This window comes from Microtus pennsylvanicus, chromosome 10 (assembly GCF_037038515.1).
Source record: "Microtus pennsylvanicus isolate mMicPen1 chromosome 10, mMicPen1.hap1, whole genome shotgun sequence".
NCBI classification, from domain to species: Eukaryota; Metazoa; Chordata; class Mammalia; order Rodentia; family Cricetidae; genus Microtus; species Microtus pennsylvanicus.
In genome coordinates, this window is record NC_134588.1 from 62,648,711 (window position 1) to 62,674,812 (window position 26,102).

The following is a 26,102-nucleotide window of genomic DNA, read 5'->3' on the forward strand; positions in this document are numbered from 1 at the left end:
GGGGAGGAACTGACATTCACAGCAGGGTTGGGGTTTAATGGTGAAACCTGAGCGGGCCGCCCTGCGTGCCCAGATGGAGTCAGATGTTTGTACAGAGGGCTGTGGTGTCAAATCCACAGCTTCACAGGCCATACATATGCTTTCCTCGCTTTAAGCAGAGAAGAGGTAGCAGCCTCACAGTTTTAATTGCTAAGCCTGAGCTGCTAACCCGAATTTCTGCATTTAATGAGGTTGAGTGTGAACAGAGGCAAACAGCAGTAGGCTTCTTTGTTCTCTCACGCCCACACTTGTTTCCTTTGTTTGCACTCAAACCCACAACTAGAGAGAGGTCTCTCAGACGGTGTGGTCTCCGAGAGACCAAGCAGTAACTTTACCTTCTCTGATACCTCTTGTTGGGATCGTTACTCTTCCTGTTTCCTAGAGCGAGTAACTCAGAATTCTTCATACTGGCTGAAAATGGTCTGAAGCCCAATCCCCAACTCCAGTGGGTAAGAAACAAAGCTTGCTTTTCTAATGCTAAACTCTGAGCAGGCCTCCATCATGCTTGCTGAGGTGAGAACTCTCACCGAAGGCTTTCCTGTGAACATGCGCACAGGTAGGTTTCCCATAGTCCTGGGACTGAGGCGAGGGCAAGGAAAGGGAGAAGAAAGTGTCCTTTTTGGTCATCAGTCCATGTAGCCGGTTGAAGAATCTTTTGATCATTCAGTGAGCCTCTTGGTTTTAGGGTCCCCTGCTACATTGCTGACATATTGAAGCTGCCCAGATAGTGCTTGCAAAACCTTTTACAGGCTTCCAACTCTAGACAGTGTCCTAGAGCCAGCTCCTTTCGTTGCTTCTCTTTCTCTCTTCTTTCTCTCTCTTTCCTCCCTCGGTTTTGCTATGTAGCCAAGGATAGTCTTTAACTCAGTGTGTACTAGGTGCTGACCTTAACTTGTCCTTGATTCTTCTTCCTCAGCTTTCCAAGTGCTATAGAAATTTAGGTGTGAACCACCATGACTGGCACATATTTCTTCTTCTGCAAGGGAGTGAGGAAGGCAAACACAGAAAGAGCCAGCAGTGTGGATCAACACCTTCCACCATGTTCCCAGTCTGATGACAGCTCTTGCTTTGATGCCAGCTCTGTGTTTCTAGATGGGCACAAAATAAAACGTAATGTTTTATACTATCTGTTGAATTTAAACTGGACTTGGAGCTGTAGGCTTTTGGATGAAATATTATTTCCATTTTATAGAACAGAAAAATTGATGCTGAGTAGGATAAGGAACCCATTCAAGGTCATACAGCAAATGGTGAGAGCTTGGATTTGAACACCAGGTTTTTGCCTACTGAAATTGAAATTACAGGTGGGTCTATACACTTACAACTGGCATTTATGTGGGTTTGGGGGATCTGAATTCTAGTCTTCACACATGTGTGGCAAATGCTATCTTCCTAGCTGCCCCCAACACACACACACACACACACACACACACACACACACACACACACACTTTTTTGAAACAAGATCTTACAGTGATGCCTAAGTGTTGTGGGTGTATGCCTTTAAACCCAGCACTTGGGAGGCAGAGGCAGGTGGATGTCTGAATTCGAGGCCAGCCTGGTCTATAGAGTGAGGGATAGCCAGGGCTACACAGAGAAACCTTGTCTCAGAAAACCAAAACCAAACAAAAGGTTATTATATAGTCTAAACTGGCCTCAAATTCTTGACAGTCCTCCTGCTTCGATCTCCCGAGTACTAGGAGTATAGACGTGTGCTATTATGCCAAGCTTCATAGTTGATTTGCATCATTAATTTAAGAACTATTTAAAATGTAAACATAAAAAGAAGTTTAAGTAGACTTTCTAAGTGAACATTTATCTAACACATAGAAAGTACTTTATGAAAAATGTCAAAATACCTAAGTGAACATAAAGTCTGGATTATTTTTTATTTTAAAGATTTATTTATTTACTATGTATACAGGGTTCTACCTGCATACATGCCTGCCTGCCAGAAGATGGCACCAGATCTCATTACAGATGGTTGTGAGCCACATGTGGTTGCTGGGAATTGAACTCAGGACCTCTGGAAGAGCAGTCAGTGCTCTTAACTGCTAAGCCATCTCTCCAGTCCCCTGGATTATGTTTTCAAGTCTATGTATTGATGAATACACAATTTCAGGTCTCACGGGAACCATTTTGTCTTACTGAATGTAAGCCTACTGTTTTACGGGCACCAATCACTTGCAGAGAAATTTATATCTCATTTTCTATCTGTGTTATTATGCATCATGTTGCTTTATGTGGATTAACATTTAAACACACTCTAGATTGAACAGTACTATGTGTGGCATCGTGGACTTGATCTACTAGTTAGTTCATGTATCTTGTTAAAAATAATCAACTAGCTTCCCTTTAGACGTTATAAAAATTTTCCCTAAAAGCACACATCAGACTATCATACAATTGTCTGTATGCCTGTGCTTGGGAAATGCTAATTGACGGAGTTTGTGATTAAAAAGCCAATTATAATACAGAAGACTGTGCCTATGCTCTCCTATTGAAACCCTACAGAGAGGGAAAGAGCATCAGCGTTAGCCTGCGGCTGAGGGTGGGGCCAGCCTGTGCACAGAATAGATAACTGTGACCCAGGGAACTGTTTAGAATGGTGGGAAGACTCTAAAACTGGCTAGTAGCGATGATGGCAAACAGCAGACGTTTAGAATGAAACTGAACCATACAGTGTTAACTAGCTTCCTATCACTGGAATAAATGTCCAGCATTGCCAATTTCTAGAGGAAATTCAAAGCTCATGGCTTTGAAGGTTTTAGTCTGATGGTTTGACTGTGTTGCTTTTGGACCTATGATGAGGCAACATATTGTGGTGAGGATGATTGGTGGGGCAAAACTGCTGTCTAGTGGCCAGGTCACAAAAGAGAGAAAGAAGAAGGACTTGTTGGAGGGAGTTCCTGGGGGAGGCAGGGCACAGCTCCTGATGGAAAGGCCTCCTGTCAGGCCATACTTCTTAGATTCCGGCACCTCCGACAAGCTCAGGACCATGCCTTTAACATAACTCTGGGGGTATGTTTCCTATCTAAACTATGGTGTGTGCATTTTCAGTGGGTATAACTCACGGCTTCTGAATTGAAGAAGGAGGAGAAGGGTAGGAAAAGAAGGGAAAGGGAAGCTGAATGTGGACATAAATGTCTGTAATCCTAGCATTCTAGAGATGGAGGCAAGGGGATGAGGAGCTTTTGGCTAAATATAGAGTTGTAGGCCAGCTGGGCTGCAGGAGACCTTGTCTGGTGACAATACAAAAAGAAATGAAAAAGGGAAGGACATGATGGGGCTTCTGAACCACCAGTGATGTTTTATTTCATGACTGTGATTATAAGGGGATGCTCACTTTGTGAAATGTTATTAATGTATTTGTTTGTGTTTTGTGCATATTTCTTTCTCGAGTCTATCCCCATAACAAAATGTACTAAAAAATATTCAGCCAAACAAGGATGTCATTCTCCCAGTTACTTCTTAAAGTAGTTAATGAAGTTGAGTTATTACTTTCCTTCTTACTATTTTGTGTAATTCCGTCTCTCTGACAACATAGTTTTATGATGGTAAGAGTTCAGGTTTTGTGTGGCTTACTTCAGAGAGAGTTATAAAAAGATACATTTCTCTAATCACAGAAGGACCTCAAGAATGTCAGTGGAAGCCATTGTCCCTTAATTATTCATAGCAATTACCAACACGGACAACATAACAGTCAGTATGCAACCAAAATAAATGGATGTTTCAAGAGGTCTGGTTGGAAGAGGCAAGTCATCAGTACCTCTCAGCCTAGTCCCCCTGCTGCCTGCCAAAACTTCAATTCTATATTTATCTTCTCAAATCAACAGCACAGCAATTAGTTATTATAATAGAGCTACCAATTTACTGTGCACCGACTTCGTGCCAGGAGCTGCATCACCAAAGTTTTCCATACCTCAATTGTCCTATTTGGCTGTCAAAGCCATCCTGGAAAGGAATTGTTTATTCTGTTCCCCAGTTGAGGAAACTGAGTCTGATAAGGCTTAGAAGTGGGTCCAATCTGAAGTGCTGAGGACAGAGGCAGAGGACAAGCTGGGATCGCACCTATTCATCTCAGGTTTGATGTCAATAACAGGGAAAAAGGGACATGTGTGAGATGACTCGGAAACCTAAAACATCCTTCTTCGCACGGTTACTATAGTTACTGTACCTCATGATGTTCTCATTGCCTGCGGAGATGACAATGGATCCACTGTTAGCCATTGAGGCGCTCAACCCCCATCACTCTCAAGAATCATCAGGGACATTTTAATAGGTGTAAAATAGCCTTCTTGCCTTGCCATTGTACTTTTTCTTTCAGGAGCTCCTAGAACACTGACAGTCTATGCTATGACAGCTTCACAAACATTATCTGTTACACATTGTGGAAAACATAGGTGACTGTAGGGGAGGAAAGCTCCTTTTTCTTCTGCCCTTTGTAGCAAAAGACATACTGACAGAAAAAAACAACCCGAAACACAAATTTATTTCATATAAGCTTTCTTTGGTGGAGGGAGTCACTGAGAAATGAAGACCTGAAGGAACGGTTAAAGCTGAATTTCTGTGTTGTTTTATGCGTGTATTGATTGTGTGTGTGTGTGTGTGTGTGTGTAGGCAAGAGGCTGATGTTGAATGTCTTTCTGAAAGACCTTTTGTTTTCCTACCTTTTTTGTTTTTAATATTTTTTAAAATTTATTCTTTGACAATTTTATGCATGTACATACAATGTATTTTGATTAAAATTAGAGCATCTGGTTTCTTATTCCCCCTTCGGTTAGCTCTGGAATTCTTCCCAATACATCCCCTTTCTATTTTCATGCCTTTAAAAAAAATAAAACAAAGCAACCCACCAAGTTTAATTACTGTTGCTTATATATGATGCAGGAGAATTGTCTGTATTCTGTCAATCATGTATTTTAATAAAACGCTGATTGGCCAGGCAGAAAGTATAGGCAGGTCAACCCAGACAGGAAGTAGAGGCAGAGCAATAAGAACTGGAGAATGGTAGGAAGGAGGAAGCCCATTCCTCCCAGTCCAGCTCAGACCCCCGAAGAGGCAACATGTGACCTGCCCTGCTGAGAAAGGTACTGAGCCATGTGGCTAATATAGATAAGAATAATGGGTTAGTATAAGCTACAAGAGCTAATAAGAAGAATGAACTAATGGGCCAATCAGTTTATAATTAATGCAGACTCTCTGTGTGATTTTCTTTGGGGCTTGCTGGCTGTGGGGTGCCGGGCAGGACGGAAAGCAGGCCTGCTGGCCTTATCACTACATATATACATGGGTGTAAGTTTATTTATTGGCCCATGGGCAACTTTTCTTAAAGAAAAATGGTTCTTCCTCTGCAAGCCACCATTAACTACCAATAGCCCCTCAGCTAGGGGTAGACCCTCATGTGCCCCACCCCAAACCATACTGGAAATTTCACTGGTTTGATCACCTGTGACTAACCACAGCTGCTATGGGTTCATGGGCAAAAAAGCCCTGTAGTGGCCAGAGCACAACATTTCACAGTAGCTCCCCATCCTGCAACTCTTAAATTCTTTTTGTTCATTTCCCTGGTATTTCCAGAGCCTTGAGGGGAGGGTTTGCATCGATGTCCTGTTTAGAGCCGGGAACTCAGTCTTGCTTCCTTTCCCTGGTATTCCCAGAGCCTTGAGGGGGAGGGTTTGCATCGATGTCCTGTTTAGAGCTGAGAACTCAACCATCATAATTCTCAGTGCTTTCACTGGTTTTGAGTCTCTGCACCAACCCCTGCCCACTGCGGAAACCAGCTTCTGGACCAAGAGTAAGAAGAGCACTGAGCTGTGATCAATGGGTATTAACATGAACTTTGGAAGGCAGTTCTGCAGCAACTTTCAAAACAGTAGTAGATTTCCTGCTATGGCCTATGACCTCTCTAGCTGTGGGGTTTTGATCTGGTTTATAGTACCAAGCATGACTTCCCTCTTGCAGAGGGGCCCTAACATCCAATCAAAAGATGGTTGGCTAACCCTATACCTTTCAAGCTATTTTTCCCCAACTGATACACCTTGTTGGCAGGCCTGTGTTGTAAAATGCTGGGTCCATGTCTCAGTAAAACCACTGATGACTTTCCCCGCTAGTGGTCTTCATAGGATTTTCCAGAACTGTGAAGTCTAGCCAATAGGATAGTTTCTAGGTTAGTTCCACATCGATTTCTCTTACCATTAATTTCCGGTAGGCAACCAAAATGATAAAAACCTATATTGTTTAGGGGGCCTCCCTGACCAGTAACTCATACTGAAGTGTCCCATGCCTGGAATTTTTTGGTTTTACTTTTTTAAAAATGTGGGAGGATATTATCTACCCATGATGACTGACTCCATTTCAATTCCTCTAAAGTTTTTAAAAATTAGCTTACAAGGTAGTGGGTTTCCTTAGGATTTCTCATACAGCCTTAGCTTGGTTAATCCTTCCTCTACCCCTTCTTCTTCCTGTTCCATCTCATCCTGATTAAATCTTTCAAACCTCAGTATTTTCCCCAGCTCCGACCTGTCCCCACTACCCCACTCCCACCCTATCCTCAGATTCCCTTTCTACTTACGTATTACTTGTTTTCTCTTCCTTCCCTCTTATGGCCTCGTTCCCTTCCCACTCTTCTGGGCCTTTCCTAGTTTCTTGACTTCTACGGACAGCCTCAGTTAGGACAGTCTTTTCCAGTTCCGTCTAATTTCCTATGAATTTAATGATTTAACTTTTCTTTGCATCTGAGTTAAAATTCCATTGTATATCTATTTATCAGCTGATGGGCACTGTGGTGGTTTGAATAAGAATGGCTCCCATAGATACGTGTGTTTGAATGCTTGTCCCAGATTGAGTGACACTATTAGGAGGTGTAGCCTTGTTGGAGTAGGTGTGGCCTTGTTGGAGGAAGTGTGTCTCTGTGGAGATGGGCTTTGCGGTCTTATACACTCAAGCTATGCCTTGTGTGGGCCACAGTCTCTGCTTCTGCTGCCTGTGGATCAAGATGAGAACACTCAGCTCTTTTTCCAGCACCATGTCTGTGTGCACGCTGCCATGCTTCCCACCATGATGACAATGAACTAAACCTCTGAACTGTAAACCAGCTCCAATTAAATGTGTTTCTTTATAAGAGTTGCTGTGGTCATGGTGTCTCTTCACAGCGATAAAACCCTAACTAAACAGACAGCTAGGCTGATTTCTTTTTCTCGGTATTATGAACCAAGTAAAGTAAAGGTAGATGGGCAAGTATCTCTGTAGCAGGACACGGAGTCATTCAGGTATACATGCTCTCAGAAATGGTATGCCTAGGTCATAGAATGGTTCTGTTTTTAATTCTTTGAGAAACATCCACACTGATTTTTACAGTGGCTGTATCAAGTTGATCCCATCATCAGTGGGTAAGGGTTTTTTCCTTTTCATATCTTTGTCAGAATTTGTTTTCCTGGTGATGGTCATTTGGACTTCAGTAAGATGGTATCTTAAAGTAGTTTTAATTTGCGTTTTATTGAAAGCTAGTGAAGTTGAACCCTTAAAGAAAATGTTTATTAGCTGTTTGCATTTTCTTTTTTAAAAGACTTTTTAATTTTATGTGTATGAGTTGTGGTGGTTTGAATGAAAATGGCCCTCATAGGCTCATGGGGAGTGGCACTATTAGGAAGTATAGCCTTGTTGGAGGAAGTGTGTCACTGGGGCAAGCTTTGAGGTTTTAGATGCTCAAGGCAGGCCTAGTATCTCACTCTCTTCCTGTTATCTGTGGATCCAGATGTAGAACTCTCAGCTACCTCTCCAGAACTATATCTGTCTATATGTCACTGTGCTTCCTGCCATGACAACAATGGGCTAAACTGCACGCCTTTAATCCCAGAGGCAGAGGTAGACGGATCTCAATGAGTTCAAGGCCAGCCAGGTTACAAAGTAAGTTTCAGGACAGACGGATCTGTTACACAGAGAAACCTGCCTCAAAACAAAAATACTACTAATAATGCACTAAATTTCTAAACCATAAGATATCCCCAATTACATGTTTTCCTTCAGATTGGCAGTGGTGGCACACGCCTTTAATTTTAGCATTCAGGAGACAGAGACAGGCCGATCTCTGAGTTCAAGGGCAATCTGGTCATAGAGAGAGTGAGTCCCAGGTCAATCAGGGCTGCACAGTGAAACCCTGTCTCCAGAAACCAAAAACCAAAACAAACAAACAAAATGTTTTCCTTCATAAGATTTGGTCATGGTGTCTCATCATAGCAATAAACTGTAGCTAAGACATAAGTGTTTGCCTGCGTGTATGTTTGTGCACCATGTGCTTTCCTGGTACCTACGGAGACCAGTCTCGATCACACAGAGAGTTTGAAGTCAGCTGGACTACAATGAGACCTTATCTCAAAAACAAAACAAAATGAATCCCTTCAGCTAAAGTGCTGTGTCCTGAACTCCACTATAACAACCGTGTTTGGCTCTGTCATGAAGAACTCCTACGAAGGAGGTGGGGGGCACGTATGGGTGGCCTTTGCTGGCTGAGGGAGGACTTAGACACACAGGCAGGAAGAAGCATGAAAAGGGGGTTTTTCAGGCCTAGAAAGATGCAGCCTGAAGGGGCTGGAAAGAATAGGCAAAAGCAGGGCTTTTCAAGAGAACTTATTCTTTCTAAACTATCAGACATGTGCAGAAGCATTTGGGTTGGGGAAGCGGCAAGAAGGCAAAACAAGACTGAGAATGTAGGACTGACGTGTGTGGGTTCTAGAGCAGCCAGGGAGGACACTCAGAATCCGCAGTTTTCACAAGCCTTCTGCAGGCCAGCTGGTGATGCCGTGACCAGGCAGTTTCGGTGACACAGAAGGCCTGGCAGGACCAGGAATCTTTTCAAAGCTGACATGTGGAGACAGTCACGGGGTTCGAGACAGAAGCCGGATCTTCTGAGTCCTGGGCAGTCTCTGTAATTATGGAAAGTCATAATGGTGAAGAGGCTGATGACGTCTGAGGACACCCACAAGCCCCGCTCTCATACCGGTGAGAACCAGATTCCTGTCTCTGGTTCTGTTGCTCCCAGCTGAGTTCTGGAAGCTGATTAAAAGAGAAGGCCAGGAACAGCAGGTAATTAGAAATCGTATAAAAAGGAAAAACACTCTTGTCAAACTTCCCTAAGTGGCTCTGTGGCTGGAAGTGGGGGAGGTGTTGGAAACTGCTGTTACCAGGTCCCTTCTGCCAAAGGGGTTCCCTGCAGGCTGGGACACGTGTAGGAAGGGCCTGGGACCAGCAACTGGGTACGAAGACGAGGAGGGGTCTGCTTAAGAAATTTATTTCCAAGTTGGAGCAGCTAAAAGGGAACACTTATCAACCTTGCCTGGAGAAACAAGGAACAAAGAGATTGGGGAGAAAGGGGTGCAGGTGGGATCATTGTGTGTGTGTGTGTGTGTGTGTGTGTGTGTGTGTGTGTGTGTGAGAGAGAGAGAGAGAGAGAGAGAGAGAGAGAGAGAGAGAGAGCAAGCAGAAGAGCTGCAGAGTGAACCTGATTTTCGTGCTTGGCTGACGGGGAAACAGAGCTATTCAGCCAAATCTGAGTCCAGAGAATCCACACCATCAGCTGCCTTAGTGGAGCGCCTATCACCGGGGTCCGTAGGGACACCTTCAACTCTGAGGGACTGTGGGAGGTAATGCGAGTCGCCACGAGTAGTGTGGCTTCAGCCCTCAGGTTACTGTCTTGGGTTTCCAGAGCAGCTTGGCCCCCACATGCTCACCTCTGAGAGAGCCTCCCTGCATCCTTAAGACCTGTTCCTTTTGGAGCGTCCTGAGGCTCATGTGGCTGACTCTGAAAACGGAAGGGACCTAGACACATTCTTTTTGTGTCATTTCTGCTTCACAGGTACCTTGATGCTCTGAGGTGGAGGGTGGTGGGACTCAGAAACAGACAAAGCCAGGAGAGGAGCTCTCCACTACAGGCAGCTGTCCAGAACATTCTGCCTGCTTTGTGTCTTCTTGGCAGCATTTCATTTGTGGGTTCTTTCCCATCTCCTTAACTTCGTCCTTTTTGCTTTTGTTTATCTTTTCTTTTGTTTGCTTGTTTAATTTGCTTCGTGTTGCTTGTTTATGCTTCCCCCCTATGGACCAGGTTGTCCTGGATGAAAGAAGCTCCGAGGGAGACTTAACACGGAATCCAGGCTATTGGATCTCACTGGGAACAGATGATGTCAGCTCCATAGGCAGAGTTTGGGCTTGGCAGGGGCAAGCCAGGGGGTTAGTAGAGGGGGAGTAGAGGATCCATTTTCCTTCTTCCTCTTTACCTCTACTGCCATTATATTAGCCAAGCTGCTGGTTTGGAGGACTAAAGAGTTGCTGATTCCTGAGGCGGCTGCCAGACGGAAGACAGGATGTATTTAGTACAGAAGTTGGGCATACCTGTGTTACAAAGGTTGTTTAGCTCAACTCCAAATTGAACTGAGTGTCCTGTCTTCATTTGCTAAATCTGGTGGCCCACACTGCTGATGAACGAACAGGAGTCACCCGAATGAACAGAGGGAAGGGTACATCTGCAAAGACCCGAAGTGGGAGTGGTGGGGGTGGCCCAGGACACATCTAACGAAAGGGCGCTGTCTACTCTGCTGGGGTGTGAGGCACCTGGCAGAAAAGAGCAATGCTAAAAACTCCTCAAATGGTCGGGTCACTGCCGGGTATGTGCTAAGTACTCGGCACTTGTGTGGCTTAATCTGTTTGTGTGGTGCTGTCCTAAGTCACACAGATGCTGCCTTTCCCTTAGGGAGTTCACAGTCCAACCGAAAAGCAGGGAGGCAAAGAGAGGGAAGGCAGGCTCATTGTAACTTAAAACTGGAGGACCCGAGCCTCTTGGGGAAGGTCAGCAAGTGACAGCATGCTCAAGGGAGAAGGAGGAAACAAATTCAAATGCTGGGACACAGTGTTCTGGAGACAGGGGACTGCAGATTAGTCCATGATGTCCCTGGCATGGACATCTGGGCAGTAGGTCTCCGAACTGAACTATGAGAGAGGCGAGGGCCCAACCAGAAGGAAGAGGATCAGGGGAGAGGAGGCTGGACAAGTGACCACACTATATACCAGGGGGCCGGGTCTGGGAACCACTGCAGGGTATGAAGCAAGCAGGAAGACACAGCCAGCTCTGAATGACTCACACCGAAGAGAGAAGGACAGATGGAGGTGTGAGGCAGAGAGACCAGTGAGAACGCTTCCGCAGATGTCCGTAATGGAACTGTTGGTGGCATGGCCTGGCGCAATTGGTGGTGCATAGGCGGGGGAGGAGGAGAGATGGATCCTGGCTGTGCTTATGGGGAGACTTGGCAAGCCTGTGCTTCCTGGCACTGGGGAGTGAGGGGGAAGGAGGAGCAGGCATGACTCAAAGCTGTTGGTTTGGGCAGATGGTAGGACAGTGGTGCCATTTGCTGAGCTGAGTTGGGGCTGAGGAGGTTGGAGGGTAGTGGGAGAGTGCGGTTTGAAGTTATCAAGGATGAAGCTGGGGGTGGATTGGCAAATGGTGGGCTGTGAGCAAGGAGGAACCACGGGGAGCTAGGCAGTGACACGTGTGAACCTCCCTTCATGCACCCTGTACAGTGGCATCATCCATGTTTTCACGCCTCCCGTGTAGTTTTCTAATGTGTAGGGTGGGAAGTGGAGGCCAGTCGATCCTCAGAGCAGGTGTGGCAGCCTGCAGAGTGGGCCCTAAGGACCTTCGCTTCCTGCTATTCACACCTCCCATATTGCAAAAGGTTTGATCTGTGAGACCAAAATAGTATGGGCATGTCACTTTTGAGGCTGGCTTACAGGGCTACTGTCTGGCAGGTCACTTATGCTGAGGATGCTGGTCACCCTTTGTCGGGGGCAGTTCATGTGACAAAGAACGAATGCTTTGTGCTAAAAGTCACATGAGTGAAGGGGTGGATTCTCTAGTCTTCTGATGACTGTAACCCCTGAGGACAGTTGGACTGTAAGCTCTCAGCCCAGAAACCATGAGCGATAAATAGTTGCTGTCAACCCCTATTGTTGACAGAGCTTTTTGTCCCGCCTGGTCCTGCAGCCATTCAGTCCCAAAGAAACACACAGAGAGCTACATTAATTATAAACTGGTTGGCCTATTAGCTCAGGCTTCTAATTAACTCATATTTTACATCTTAAGCCATAATTCTTGCCTGTGTTCGCCATGTAGCTTGGTACCTTTTACCAGCGAGGCATTTTCATCTTGCTTTCTCTTGGTCTGGGTGACGACTGCAGACTCAACCTTTCCTCTTCCCAGAATTCTCCTGTTCTCGTCGCCCAGCCTCTATTTCCTGCTTGGTCACTCTGCCTATACTTCCTGCCTGGCTACTGGCCAATCAGCGTTTTATTAAAGCAATACAATATAAGTGACAGGGTACAAGACCACTGTCCCACAGCACCCTACATTTTGAGATGATTTGTTATCAAATGAGAGATGACTAACTGTTGCAGGGGATGAAAGCACTGCCATAGGGCTTGGCACATGTTGGGGCTGTCATACATGCAGGGTCTTCCACTCTAGAGGTCAGAAGGAGCTTGGCTGGAGGTATGGACCTGGGAATGTTTAGCTTAGAAACATCCATGAATGTCATAGAAATGGCTGATCCAGTCCGGGGAGAATGATGGGGAGAGAGGGGAGGTTGCCATTGAAATGCGGGTGTAAAGGATGGAAAAAGCGGGGGTAGCCTCTCTATCTTGAGAGGAGGAGATACAAAGGGAAGAAAAAGAGAGCATGGCACCTGAAGCACTGTATACTTACACCTCTGTGGACGCTTGGGTCATGCTTATTCAATACCAAGGAAGGTCCTACTAGTTTTAGCAAGACTCGTTTAAGTAAGAGGTGGTCCCTAGGACCAGATTGAATATTGTGGGTCATGGATTCATAACAGGAAGATGTATCACAAAAGAATAAGGGGAGGGGTCCCTAGGTCAAAGGAGAGGTCTGTTGGTCAGCATCAGATAGAGTTCTGTGGCTGTTTGTCTGGAGAAAGTCGGCAGAGGCAGAGTGGAAGAGCTCATTCTAGGGAGAGTAAAGGGCTAGAAACAGGGATGGACCCTAGGTGGGCATCACCTGGCTAGGAAAGAGACTCTCTTAGCTACCCTAGCTAGACAGGACAGTGAAAGGCAGACAAATCAATCCAGAGCAGGTAGAGGAGGGATCCTGAGTGCTCCACTGAAGATGCAACATTCTTTGACATGTGGGACCTGAGGTCAAGCAAGCCACAGTGGGGTAAGGGATAGCTCAGAACGGGAGCCTGAATCCCATTAGTCAGGTTTGTCAGCTGTGACTTTCTTTCCCCACATATCTTCTCACAGCCTGTTGGTCTGGTTCCCTCCTGTAGCATTTGTAGCTGCCACAGTAGTGGCCTCTTCCAGGCTAGCCCAGCCATGGTGCAGACAAGACCATCCAGACTCTCTTCAGCATAACCTAGAGGTTACCGGGAAAGTAGAGTCCTAGGAATCATTGGAGAGAGTGTGAGCGTATGGGTGGGGATGTGCCAGCCAGGAGTGGGTGTTCCCCTATAGGCTGGCAACCCTGAACTGTCCACACTAGTTCCGGGGGTAACCATCCATTTTCAGCCCCTAACCAAGCACTCTGGATGGGACTTACAGGAGAACTAAACTACAGAAACCCCTAGTCCTAGAGAAGTTGTTCAGATACACATAGCCATTTCTTAGTTTAAGAGTCTCAGGTTAGCCAAGCGGTAGTGGTTCACCCCTTTAATCCCAGCACTTGGGATGCAGAGGCAGGTGAGTTAGAGGCCATCCAGATCCAAAAAAAGAAAGTCCTACCAAAACATTACCCAACAAAATCCAGCAGTATAGTGAAAAAATAATATGTCGTCAAGAATGCATGGATGGTTTAACAATTCAAGACTGGAATTCATTCTCTTGGCACCCATTCACAATAAAGCAGACGCTTCCTAACTCTACGAAGATTTCTCTGTTAGAATTGATAGCCAACCCCAAACTTAGTGACACATTAGAAGCAAAAGAACAACATAATGATGCCTGTTATCACCAGTGGTACTCAGCTCAATGTTCGTGAATTTAATCAGAAAAAGGAAACAATTAGATAAAGGCCACACAGGGGCTGTGAATTGTCACTGCTTTTGGACTCTATGGTTATTTTATTTTATTTTTTTTTTTAGAGATGGGGTTTCTCTGTGTAACAATTCTGGCTGTCCTGAATTTACTTTGTAGACCAGGATGGCCTCAAACTCACTGAGATCCACTTGCCTCTGCCTCCCAAGTGCTGAGATTAAAGGCGTGTGGAAGCACTGCCCAGCTTTTTCTTTCTTTCTTTCTTTCTTTTTTCTTTCTTCCTTTTTTTCTTTCTTTCTTTCTTTCTTTCTTTCTTTCTTTCTTTCTTTCTTTCGTATATTGTTGGACTGGTGGTGTAGTTTAGCACATAGAGGTTTGTTTAGTTTGTCTGGTCCGACTTCAATCCTTAGTACCTCAAAGACAAGCATCCATACTCCTTGTATTTTTTTTTCTGACTATAAATACAATATCTACATATTCTAGAAAATAAATAAAATTCAGAAGAACATTAAGAAGTAATAAACAGGGACTGGGGAGGTGGCTCAACAGTTAAGAGCACTGGCTGCCCTTCCAGAGGTCCAGGGTTCTATTCCTAACACACACATAGTAGCTAACCACAATCTGTAAGGCTAATCTCAAGGGATGCAACTCCCTTTTCTGGCCTCCATGAGCAGTGCACACAGGTAGCAATCCCTCTATATGAGGATCTATCTATAGTCAGAGCCCCTTCTGGCCTTATACGTTAGGCAGGCCATTCTGTAAATTAATGACTTTGAGGGACCACCTCTCCGGCCCTTCGGGAAGTGAAGAACAGCCAATTAGAAGGGTAGAGCTAACATCATCTTGTATAAAGCTTCGGAGGCAAGCAAAACACCTGCACACATAAAATTTTTGAGAAAATCTTTAAAAAGAAAAGAGTAAGTCACTGATCACTGACATTCTTAGTCTATTACCTTGGAACATTATGTTCAATGGTTTATCCTTCAAAATTTTGTCATTAAAAAAAATTAACATTCCCCAGGTGTTGGTAGTGCAGACCTTTAATCCCAGCACTCTCGAGGTAGAGGCAAGCGGATCTCTTGAAGTCAGTCATTACAGAGTGCATTCTAGGATAGCCAGGGCTACACAGAGAAACCTTGTCTCGAGAAAATCAAAACCAAACCAAACCAACCCCCCGAAACAAATAATAAAAATCAACATTAGGATGCTGCATACAGTATTTTGTGTATTTGCAGAAGCATTTCCCTGTGTCCTTACTTTGTTTCTATTTTCCCTTAGTGAACATGTCAGCATAGCCCTTCATTAGGTTGAAGCCCATGTTACTTATACCTATCAACTAGATTTTTGAAGAAAAATCAAATATTAGATATGACCCTGATGATCATATTCATAAAAATTAGATTCCAGAACCATCTAACCAACATGTGGATGTGTAAACCAGGTGAGTCTCATTTTTTTTTTTTTTAGTCAAAGTCTCATTATGTAGGCTGGCTGGCCTGGAGTTTTCTATGTAGGCCAGGCTAATTTAGAACTCACAAGAGACCTGCTTGCCTCTGCCTTTGAGTGCTGGGATTAAAGGAGTTTCTAAGACCAGTGGTTTTTCACCCGTGTAGAAGTGGACTGCGATCCGATCCGGCTAGCTAGAAGTGAATGGCTTTTGGAACTCGTCTTTGCACGAAGTCCAATTAGTTCTGCAGACTTGGCCTCCCTCTTTCTTTTTTTTTTTCTTTTTTTTTTTCTTTTTTTTTTTTTTTGGTTTTTCGAGACAGGGTTTCTCTGTGGCTTTGGAGCCTATCCTGGAACTAGCTCTGTAGACCAGGCTGGTCTCGAACTCACAGAGATCCGCCTGCCTCTGCCTCCCGAGTGCTGGGATTAAAGGCGTGCGCCACCATCGCCCGGCCTTGGCCTCCCTCTTGAAGTGGAGGACAGTATCCTTGCCAGCACCATCCAGGTCAAATCTCCTCAGAGGCTTTGCACAGGATGATGTTAGCTCTGCCCTTATACCTGGCAGTTCTTCGCTTCCATCCCTAAAGACCGAATAGGTGGTCCTTCACAGCCATTAATTTACAGAATGGTCTGCCTACCTTTTAAGGCCAGGAGGGGCTCTGGCCATTTCGAGCCTCACAACTGAAAAGCAGGAGCCCCTCTTCCCTAATTCTTCACCGCAGCCTTCTAATCGGGCCCCTTCCAACAGGATTCGAACTTGTCTTATGTTGTCTATTGGCTGCTTTCTTGATTGAGTCTGGGAGGCTGCTGTCCTCCCCAAACCCGGCATTCGATGAGTTCTATCAACTCAGGGGAAACAGCGGAGGAGAAACAGCATTAGAGACCTACGATGGCTGTGGCCCGCGCGGAAGGAACCGCCGGCGGCCGGGAGGAGCACAGCCTGGGGCGGGGGCGGAGTTAGGGCGTGATCTGGGCGGAGCTCCTCGGAAGGGCGGGGCTTGGGCGGGCCAGAGGCGGGACTTCGGGACTGCTGCAGAGCCCGCCTGACCACGCCGACCCGGCAGCGCCCAGAGCGAGCGCCCGCCCGCGCCCGCCCGGCCTCCGCCCAGCGCCGCCGATAGGGGGCGTCCACGCTCTCGGCGCCGCGGCTCGGCTGAGAAGGCGCCGCCCGCGCCGGGCAGCTGGAGCCGCAACTCCGGGCGCCGGCTCAGTCGTCCCCGCCGCTGCTGCTGCTGTTGCTGCTGCTGCTGCCGCCGCGGCCGCCGGGCGCAGGCTCGCTCGTCCCCGCGCTCGCGCTCTCGGGCCGCCGGCGTCTCCCGGCCGGGTCGCCGTTGCGCTCGCGCAGTGAGTGGGGCGGGAGCCGGGCCTGTGGGGCCGGGGCTGCGGGGAAGTCGGGCTGAGGCTGACGGCGGGTGGCGGGCGCGCGTCCCGGGGCTGGCACGAGCCCGCGGCCGGGCCTGGGCGGGGGACTCCGGGGACGCGCGGCCCGGCCCCGCGGGCTCCGGCTCGGGTTCGGGGCTCGGTGCGCGTGGCCGGCCGGGCTTGGCTTGCGGGCGACCGAGGAGTGCGGCCCGGTCCGGGACCCGCGGGTTCTGCGGGGAAAGGATTGTTCTTTGGGGAGTGGCGCTTATTGGCCGCCACTGTCCTAGTTTTAAAGCCTTGCCTTTGGGGTTTTCTGCACAGATTGCAGCTTTCTGCTGGGGTTTTGGGATGTCAGGGCGTTTTAGTGCTGGGTGTCAAAGGTGACCCATGGTGTGGTCGTGAGGAGCCCCTGCAGCACCTGCTGGGCTGTGGCAGAGGAGGCTGTGTCTGGGGTGGGACGGAGAAACGAAACGTGACTGAGATCCTGTTTGGATATTCTGCTGAAGTTGTCACGTTTCTGTCCAGTACAGCAGTTCACACAGCAAGTTGATAAACCCAGTTGTAGTATTCGGTGATGCAAGGTGTTTGCCTCACAAGTAGACCTGGGGTGATGTGGCTTGGCTGAGAATGTTTGGGATATCCCAAGCATCTGTCTCCAGCGTATCTCCTTGGCTGGCTCATCTTTTTCTCTATTCTAGTATGGGAATAATGTTGCTGTATCACAGGCCTGATACCGATAAGTGTTTTCAAAAGAGCACAGGTCCAGGTGGGCAGGTAGGTAGGCTGGGAGAATAGCCCTTGAAAACCAGGTGCCCGCATGGTTTTTTAGTTGTGATGCCTTAGATTGAAAGAAAGCCTTAGATGATGGCATCAATAAGGTTTGTGGTTCGAATTCTCTTAAAGCATATTTGAGCGGAAACACTATCACATAAAGCAATCTTATGGTCATTCGTATGTATCTTTTGATGTGTCTTGGATTTTTATAGCTGGGGTCTATTTTAAATGGAACACATATATTTGTGTTCTGCTTTATCTTGGAGACAACCCTGAGTCATGCTTTCTAGAAGTTCCGAGAGCTCACGTGTCTGTTCTGTCTGTCAGTGCTGGGACATCTTTACGTTTAGCACTTCCTATTTTAGTCGCTGTGGGAACTCCTGGGAAGAGCACAGGCTGCCTTTCACCTCCATGTTTGCCCACTGTGCCCGACTTTACCGCTCAAATTTTGTTGATGCTTCCAGGAGTAAAGAGCCATTTATCAGGTTCTTACTTACTCTCTGCTGGAAGGCCGCACAGTGACTTCAGAACTCCGTTCCTTTTCACTGCCCGTCAGCCCGTTTTACCTATGCTGTGTTTACTTTTGCGAAGGCCATTTTAGTGGAAACTGAGGGGAAGTGGAATTTCATGTTTGTTTGTTTGTTTTTAATTTGACTCTGACAACAATTTCGCTGGAGAGTGTGTATGCTTCTGATTTGATGCTTTAGAAATTTCCTAACTTCTTGTAAAAGTCTTTCTACTTTTCTTCCTTCATCTCCTTTCTTCTAGCCCACATGGTTGAGAGAGGGGGAGGAAGAGAAAAAAAAATCCATCTCTGGTTTAGTTGTCGGTAATTTAGCTTTATAATCCCATTACCCTTGTGTGCCTGGCGGCTTGTGCTGGCCTGCATGTGGACTTTAACTCAGACGTCTCCTTTAGATGCCACTGAACCAAGTGCTATAAAAAGTATTTCACTTTCAAACTCCCACGTTTCCCAGAACAGAGAAAGTGAGTACAAAGGCAATTTGGAAGGTAAGTATAGGTGGAGAAAATTCACTGAGTCTTCTTTTTGGGATAGCAGGCACAAGGGTCTCAGTAGAAAAAAAAAAAGGCTACCCAGAACCCCTGGGAAGGAAGTGATTGCAGTTGTCTCATTCATTACTCCTTCAAATTTGGAGGTTTCCATTACAGTATATAGACTGTTGCATGGGAGAAGGACTTTTGCTCTGGGGGCGTCTCAGTCCACAGCAGCAGTAAGTCTAGAATATTGTGTTAATGTATTGTAGCCCCTAAAGCAGCTTCGCTATGATAAGAAGGATACCACTGAGGGTTCTCACGTGCTTTTAAGTTGTTAGCTTACCGAATTGTGCATTCTTCGGATTCGCTAGGTCAGTAAGTTCATAATTTCTTTCAGGCTTCTAGGAATTCTTCAGGATTTGTTTTTCGCAACTCCCTGCTAGCCTGCCGTCAGAGTTCCACACCAGTTATAACCTTTGAAGCCTAAGCATGGGACCTCAGCGTTGCCTTAGAGTCTTTGGGACGTGGATTTATTTGTATTAAAGGTCAGATATTTTCAGGTGAACTGATTTTGCAAAGTCAGAAAGCCTTTCTTTGAACTTTATGGTTATTGTTTGGTTGTGGTCACTGCCCTAAAAATGATCTTTAGCGAGGGAAATACCTTTAAAGGAATTTTATGAGAAATGTCTCACAGATTTTATGAAAAAGTATTTCTTTATTTACCCCTCAAGGAAAACAGGCCTGTTTGATGCCCCACTTGAAGGCCTTCTGTTGCCTGGCTTGTGGTTATTTAAACTTCTCATTAAGTCCTCCACTGGATGGTGCCGGATGGGAGAGAAGATGAAAAGGAAATGAATTGTTAGCACCCCTGGGAAAGGGTTCATTGGAAGAGACCGAAGCTGTTCTGTGAGGTCTTGGGTTGTGTTTTATTGCGTCCACGTCTGAGATGTCCCTGATAGTCATCAGTTCAGGACGCGACTGTTGGAGAAGCAAGAATCTTGCCCCTCCCTGTTTCTCTAGATTTTTGTAGAGATGCTAGGCTGTAGCAGGTGTTTACAAGCAAGGTGTGGAGATCAACTTTAGGTGAATCAAGATTGCCTTTTATTGCTCTTTGAGTTTATTAGTGAACAATTTATTATTACTGTTTTTTAGGTAGCTTAGTTATATTGGAAGTGACTAGTAGTGACTGTCTCATTTTATTTTCGTGTATCTTACATACCAGTATAAGGCCTTGAGGTGCTTTTTAAGAGACCTGGGCTTAGATCACGGAGCTAGCTCCTTAGTAAAGGCACACATCATGGCATGAGGGGCCCAGCCTCTAACTCCCACACACAAAGGGAGGGAGGAAGGGAGGGAGGGAGAGAGGAAAGAAGGAAGGGATGGAGGGAGGGAGGAAGGAAGGAAAGAAGGAAGGAAGGAAGGAACGAACGAACATAGGTTCCCATGACTGCTTCTCTAAATTATTAAACTTGAGGTTCGTTATATGTTTGTAGCCAGAACTTGACTTTTGCAGTGGAAGAGATTCGAAACGTCTCATTTTTTTTGCTTGTTTGTTTTAATGTTTGCACAAGAAGTTATCTTGTTTTGATGTAGAAGTGAAGACATAAATATGCAAGGTTAGTCCTGGCATATAGCGGTGGCGTTGCTGTCTGATGATTTTCTTCCGGCTTTGGGTTTCCATTCCTCATTAGCCATTTGAATGTTCACGAACTGGAATTCTTCCTGTCGCCTGAGATGGGACAGCAGCCATTAGTCACCAATGAGCAGGGTCTTGCCATTTTTATTTAGTGGTAGAAATTTTTTTATGACTCATTATGACTAGTTAATTAGCCTAAGTTTTTGTGAGGTTGTGAATAAAGCGCCAGTTGGATGGGGTTAATAGCTGGCTATGGGGAGTATAAAGTTGATGCTTTTCAGTTTGTTGTTTGGATTTTGTTCTTTGAATTTCTACTCTAGGAGGTGCTTTTGGAAAAATCTTGACCAGGAGTCAGAAAACACAAGTTCTTGTCTAGGCGTCCCTGCCTCTTTATTGTATAACTGAACAGGGGTGTGCTCACTAGCAGAAAGACTGCTACATTGGCTTGATTCCGGAATCCCTGCTCAGGTTGGGCACATTGTCTTCCGGTGTTCACCGAGGAGCCCTTCTCTGAAGCCCCACATTTTCCCAGTTGGAGTCTAGGTCTCTTCCTCCTGAGGTCTCCCCCAGTCTGTTCTGTTAATGGCAGGCTGGGATTATATTGTGACTTCAGCTGTTGCGCGTTGCCTCCCTTTGTGGACTGAAAGCTCCACGAGGTCAGGGTTCACTATCGTATTCCTGTGTATCCATATTTCACGTGGGCTCCCCTGCCCTGTGATACTGGACCTAAAATAAGTTTGGTTGAGTGATTATTGAGGCCGTGGGGAAAGAGTACTTTGAGTTTTGGGAAATGCCCTTTAACTCACTGCATCATGGATTTGTTGTTATCAGTAATGAAGCCAAAAATTGCTAAAGCTCATGTCTTCCGTTTACATCAGATGGGGTTTGTGGAGTGAGTCAGAGAGAAAAGGTAAAAGGCCTCTGGTGTTACTTTTGTTCCGCCTCTCTATAGTACGCTGAAGGCTGACCGTCTGTACCCTATGGCTGAGAGTAAAGAATGACAGCCGCCTGTGTCTCCTCGGGTCCACATTTTAGCTTGTTTGCTTTGAAGAATTTGTAAAGGTAGAGAAATAGCTGCTGCTGGCTCTGATTTCAGCCCCTGCTGTGCTATGCAAATGCTTTCGACTTGCCTGAGTGACCTTTTGAGAAAGAGCCTTTGTGATCTTTTGTAGCCAGGGCTTGTTCTTGTCCTGGAAATGGGGAACAGATTCCTCTAAAAGTGGAAAAAAGGGCCTTCAAAGGCCACATACAAAGCTGGTGCTTTTCCCGGGGAAAGGACCCGTAGGTATGTCCGTGTTTCTTAGCATCTCTGCTAGTGATTTTGAAATTGGCTCTGCAGTTTGCTTTGCAGGTTGATTTGGAGAACAGAGTGAGTGAGAGGGAACTGAGGAAGGCAGTTAAGTCGCTGGAGAACTGTGGCATGCTCTTGAATAGGAGGAAAAAGCAGATTGAAGCTGGCTTCATTAGTACATGGGCCTTTGCCAGTGACCTAAGACTGGCTCTCCATGGTGCTGCCTGAGTGACCTCAGCCAGGTCTGTGAGGCTCTTTTTGTACCAAATTGTGCCTTACCAGTTTGACATTTGAATTGCTTCTGTTTGTTTTGATTAATGTACAAAGAGAAATACTTCATTATTAAACCTGATTGGTTTTTTACACTATAAGGTAATAATACTCTTTTTTTCTCTTGGAAACTGACCATTACTTTTGAAGCCCATGATTTTAAATGCTTTCTCAGATGCTTAGTTTATACAGCTGGTATGCTGTTCCAAAGGAATTTCCCCTTTCCCCCTCAAGTGACCTTTTTGATGTAGAGCATCTTATAGGTCAGAATCAATGTAAGGTTGTAGACCTAATCATAATGTTCTCTGAAAATCTACATATTACATTTTTAGAAAATAGTGGCAGAATTGGTCAGGTTTTTTTTATTACTTGTAGTTGTGACTGTGTATATGGAGGTCAGAGGACAAAGGCCAGAGGGCAACTTGTGGAAGAAAGTTTTTTTCTCTTTCCACCATGAGATCAAAGTCAGGTTTTCAGGTAAGCTGCTTTACCTACTGTGTTGTCTTGCCAGCCCAGAGTGACAGACTCTTTCCTCCTTCTCCAGGTAGGCTAGTCCTTTGTGCCCAGTGGGCTCCAGAGTTAAGGTCAAGCATGGCATGGCTTTCTTCCTCACAGTTTCGCCCTGATGTAGGTTCCAACGGGCCATGTGTGAGCGAGCGGTCCTTGTGAGGTCTGAGCTACTGCACTGGGCAAAATAGCTCTTATTCTCCATTGTCATGGTTACCTGCTTGTTTTCTTCCTCCAGAGCCTTCCTGGTTCCTGGGCTCCTGACGGACCCGTGCTGGAGCAGATGGATAATGGAGACTGGGGATATATGGTGAGTGGTCCTTGCTGCGCTTGGAAGGCTGGCAAGCCATTTGGACGTCTTTCTCTGCACGGTCATAGGCTTATCTTACAAGGATGAAACTATGGATTTGTGCAGCTCCATCTACTTTGTGTGGATGTATTTGGAGTGTGGATCTTTATTTGGTTTGACGTTTTAGTGGAAGACTCAGTGCATATTCTCCAAATAACTTAACATTTTTATTTCATATTATTTATTTTAATTATGTGTGGGTGAAGCGGTGAGTGCAGTGTTCTTGGAGGCCAGAAGAGGGTGGGCATATGGTCCCTGGAGATGCTGTGGGCCACCCAGACATGGTTACTGGAAGTGGAACTCAGTTCCACTACAGTCATACACTGCTTTTAACTCCTGACATCTCTCTGCCCACCTAGTAGCTATTTATAACCAAGAACGTCAGGTAGACCATGATGTTTTGGTCTATGGCGTATGTTTAAATTCTCTGTTCATAGAATGGAATGTCCAAAGGGCCCGGGGAGAATGGAGTGGAGGATGCTTTGTTGTAGTAAAGGAATTAATAGGTAGAAGGATTTTCTTCTCACATGCAGTTTTCACATGTGTCCATGTCTGCCTGTTTTCTTCCTCATCAGGTAAGAAATACTTTGCTTTCTTAGAACCTGAAGACCGTCTTTGATTTTTTTTTTTTCTTAAATAGGATTTCTAAGGCTGGGGTGTGTTATTTTGAGAAACTTCCTTTTCAGAATTAAAGGTCAGATTGCAGCATTAATGTTACTAAAGTGAATATACAATCAGACTATGACATTTGAAGCTGCTATTAGCCTTTAGGTATGTGGTAGTTTGGGGCTAGAACATAGGCTAGATTGTGTCCACAAACCTTCTATTTCTTAGTTTAGTGTTAGGAACTTATTTCCTGGGCATGGTCGTGCAGGCCTGTAATGTCAACAACACTTGGGAGGTAGATGCAGAAGGTTTGTGCATTTTTGACTTGCTTTGTCTATGTAGTAAGATGCTGTCTCAACAACAATAAAAAGAAAAACCAGAAAAGAAAAGGGAATTGTTGCTTCCATAAAAAAAAATTACTAAGATTAATTCTAAATAAATTTTTGTCTTTAAGATACATGTTGGGACTGGGGGATGGTGGCACACACCTTTAGTCCCACCACTTGGGAGGCAAAGGCCGCTCTGTGACTGAGTTCAAGGACAACCAGGACTGTTACACAGAGAAATCCTTTCTCGGGGGCGGGGGCAGAGGGAGGATACATTTTGGAGTTGGAGAGATGGCTCAGCAGTTAAGAGCACTTCTGCTTGTGCAGAGGATCTGGGTTTGGTTCCTAGCATCCAGCCTAAGAGTCACAGTCACTGTAACTCCAATCCCTAGGCAATCCATACTCTTGGCTTACATGAGGCACACATACATACATGCAGTCAAAGCACTCACATAAGTACATACATACATTTCACAACTGGGTGTGATGATGTACTCCTGAGATCTTAGCACTGGGGAGATGCAGGAGGATCAGGAATTCTAGACCATTCATAGCTACACAGTGAATATGAAGCCAGTCGAAGTTATGTGAAACTTAGTCTCAAAAAAAAAAAATTACACCTCACGACTCCTTTGAGGACAAAATCCCAAAGTTCATTATTGCTACACTCTCAGATTACTTTTATTCTAGTTTCTGTTAAATTTAAAAAAGCTGAAGGTCTTGTCAAGTGAGGTAGCACACACCTTTAATCCCACTAGGGGAGGTAGAGGCAGGCAGACCTGACTCAGAATCTCTTCAGATTCTGGACTTGACTGTATGACACTAAAGGTCACTCCCAGCAGGAGTAGAGTAACTCTTAAAAGATTGGATTTATTTGATTTGAAAGAAAATGTTGAAGGCCTTCTCCTGGTGAGTTATTATTGAAAGTAAGACCATTTCCTCTCTAGAACTGCCAAATACATTACAGCGGAAAGGGGTCTTATACTGGCTGATCGGTATTGATCTTGTTAATTTGTCAAAGTTGTGATTTTATGGTTTCAGGTGACTGTTTCTTTGATTTCAGATGACTGACCCAGTCACGTTGAATGTAGGCGGACACTTGTACACGACATCCCTTACCACACTGACACGTTACCCGGATTCCATGCTTGGAGCTATGTTTGGGGGGGACTTCCCCACAGCCCGAGACCCGCAAGGCAATTACTTCATCGATCGAGATGGACCTCTTTTCCGCTATGTCCTCAACTTCTTACGAACTTCAGAATTGACCCTCCCCCTGGATTTTAAGGAATTTGATCTTCTTCGGAAAGAAGCTGACTTTTACCAGATTGAACCCTTGATTCAGTGTCTCAATGACCCTAAGCCTTTGTATCCTATGGATACTTTTGAAGAAGTTGTAGAGCTGTCTAGTACTCGGAAGCTTTCTAAATATTCCAATCCTGTGGCCGTCATCATAACCCAGTTAACCATCACCACCAAGGTCCATTCCCTACTAGAAGGCATCTCAAATTATTTCACCAAGTGGAATAAGCACATGATGGACACCAGAGACTGCCAGGTTTCCTTCACCTTTGGACCATGCGATTATCACCAGGAAGTTTCTCTCCGGGTCCACCTGATGGAATACATTACAAAGCAAGGTTTCACAATCCGCAATACTCGGGTGCATCACATGAGCGAGCGGGCCAACGAGAACACGGTAGAGCACAACTGGACTTTCTGTAGACTGGCCCGGAAAACAGACGACTGATTGCCAGTGCTGGGGAGGACTTCCTGTAAGCTCACGTTTGTCTGGGGACGTGGAAGAGACTGTTCTTGTTTTCTAAATCATAGTGTACCCCCTTTTTAATATTTGTATTTATTTGAAGGCCTCAAGGACCAGAAGGAAGTTCCGTGTGTGAGCAGCCTTCTTGTTTTGTTCCAAATATGCATGTGCCTGTTCAGAGTCTCCAGAAACCTTTTTTATAAAAAGAGAGCTTGAAAATCATTATGATATATAATCTACCCTTAACAGTGCTAAAATGATTTCTGGTAACGTGGTCCCTAACTCAACTGGAAGGCTAAAAATACAGTAATGAAAGATTAAGCAGAGTATTCATGTCTTTGAGGAAAATCAGAATATCATGTAGGGTGACCTCGATTCCAGACCAATAGGCAGTAGTGTATTAAAGGAAGACTGGCCAATCACCTGCCGATCCTTGTAAGGACTGTTTCTTTCTATGCATATAAATCAAGCAACCAAATATCTGTAGCCATTGAAATGTCTGACTAGAAATATTTATATTGGATTATCAATACAAAATATCCCTGTGGTAGAAACCTTATGCCTGGTACAGTTTCATTCCCAAGTGTACTGTCGACCAGGAAAGAAAAATCTAATAAAAAATGGAGTATGAACATTAAGGGTTGTATTTATTGCTATATAAGGGGAAAGTCATATTCTCTGTCAGAAGTATGCATTGCTTG

The 26,102-nt window shown here is 45.3% G+C and overlaps 1 protein-coding gene across 6 annotated transcripts; it reads left to right on the forward strand.

The window, feature by feature from the left end:
* The first annotated feature begins 340 nt into the window (after positions 1 to 340).
* Kctd6 (potassium channel tetramerization domain containing 6) lies at positions 341 to 26,039 on the forward strand. 6 transcript variants are annotated; one of them, XM_075988562.1, is made up of 4 exons: positions 16,689 to 16,863; positions 18,424 to 18,484; positions 22,594 to 22,665; positions 24,700 to 26,039. In XM_075988562.1, the coding sequence occupies exons 3-4, from the start codon at positions 22,639 to 22,641 to the stop codon at positions 25,384 to 25,386; spliced, it is 714 nt and encodes a 237-aa protein (XP_075844677.1). In that variant the 5' UTR covers positions 16,689 to 16,863; positions 18,424 to 18,484; positions 22,594 to 22,638; the 3' UTR covers positions 25,387 to 26,039. The 6 variants fall into 6 exon arrangements, with proteins under 6 accessions (XP_075844681.1, XP_075844678.1, XP_075844677.1 ...); XM_075988566.1 differs by lacking the exons at positions 16,689 to 16,863; positions 18,424 to 18,484 and adding an exon at positions 341 to 488; XM_075988563.1 differs by lacking the exons at positions 16,689 to 16,863; positions 18,424 to 18,484 and adding an exon at positions 1,207 to 1,343.
* Positions 26,040 to 26,102: the final 63 nt, after the last annotated feature.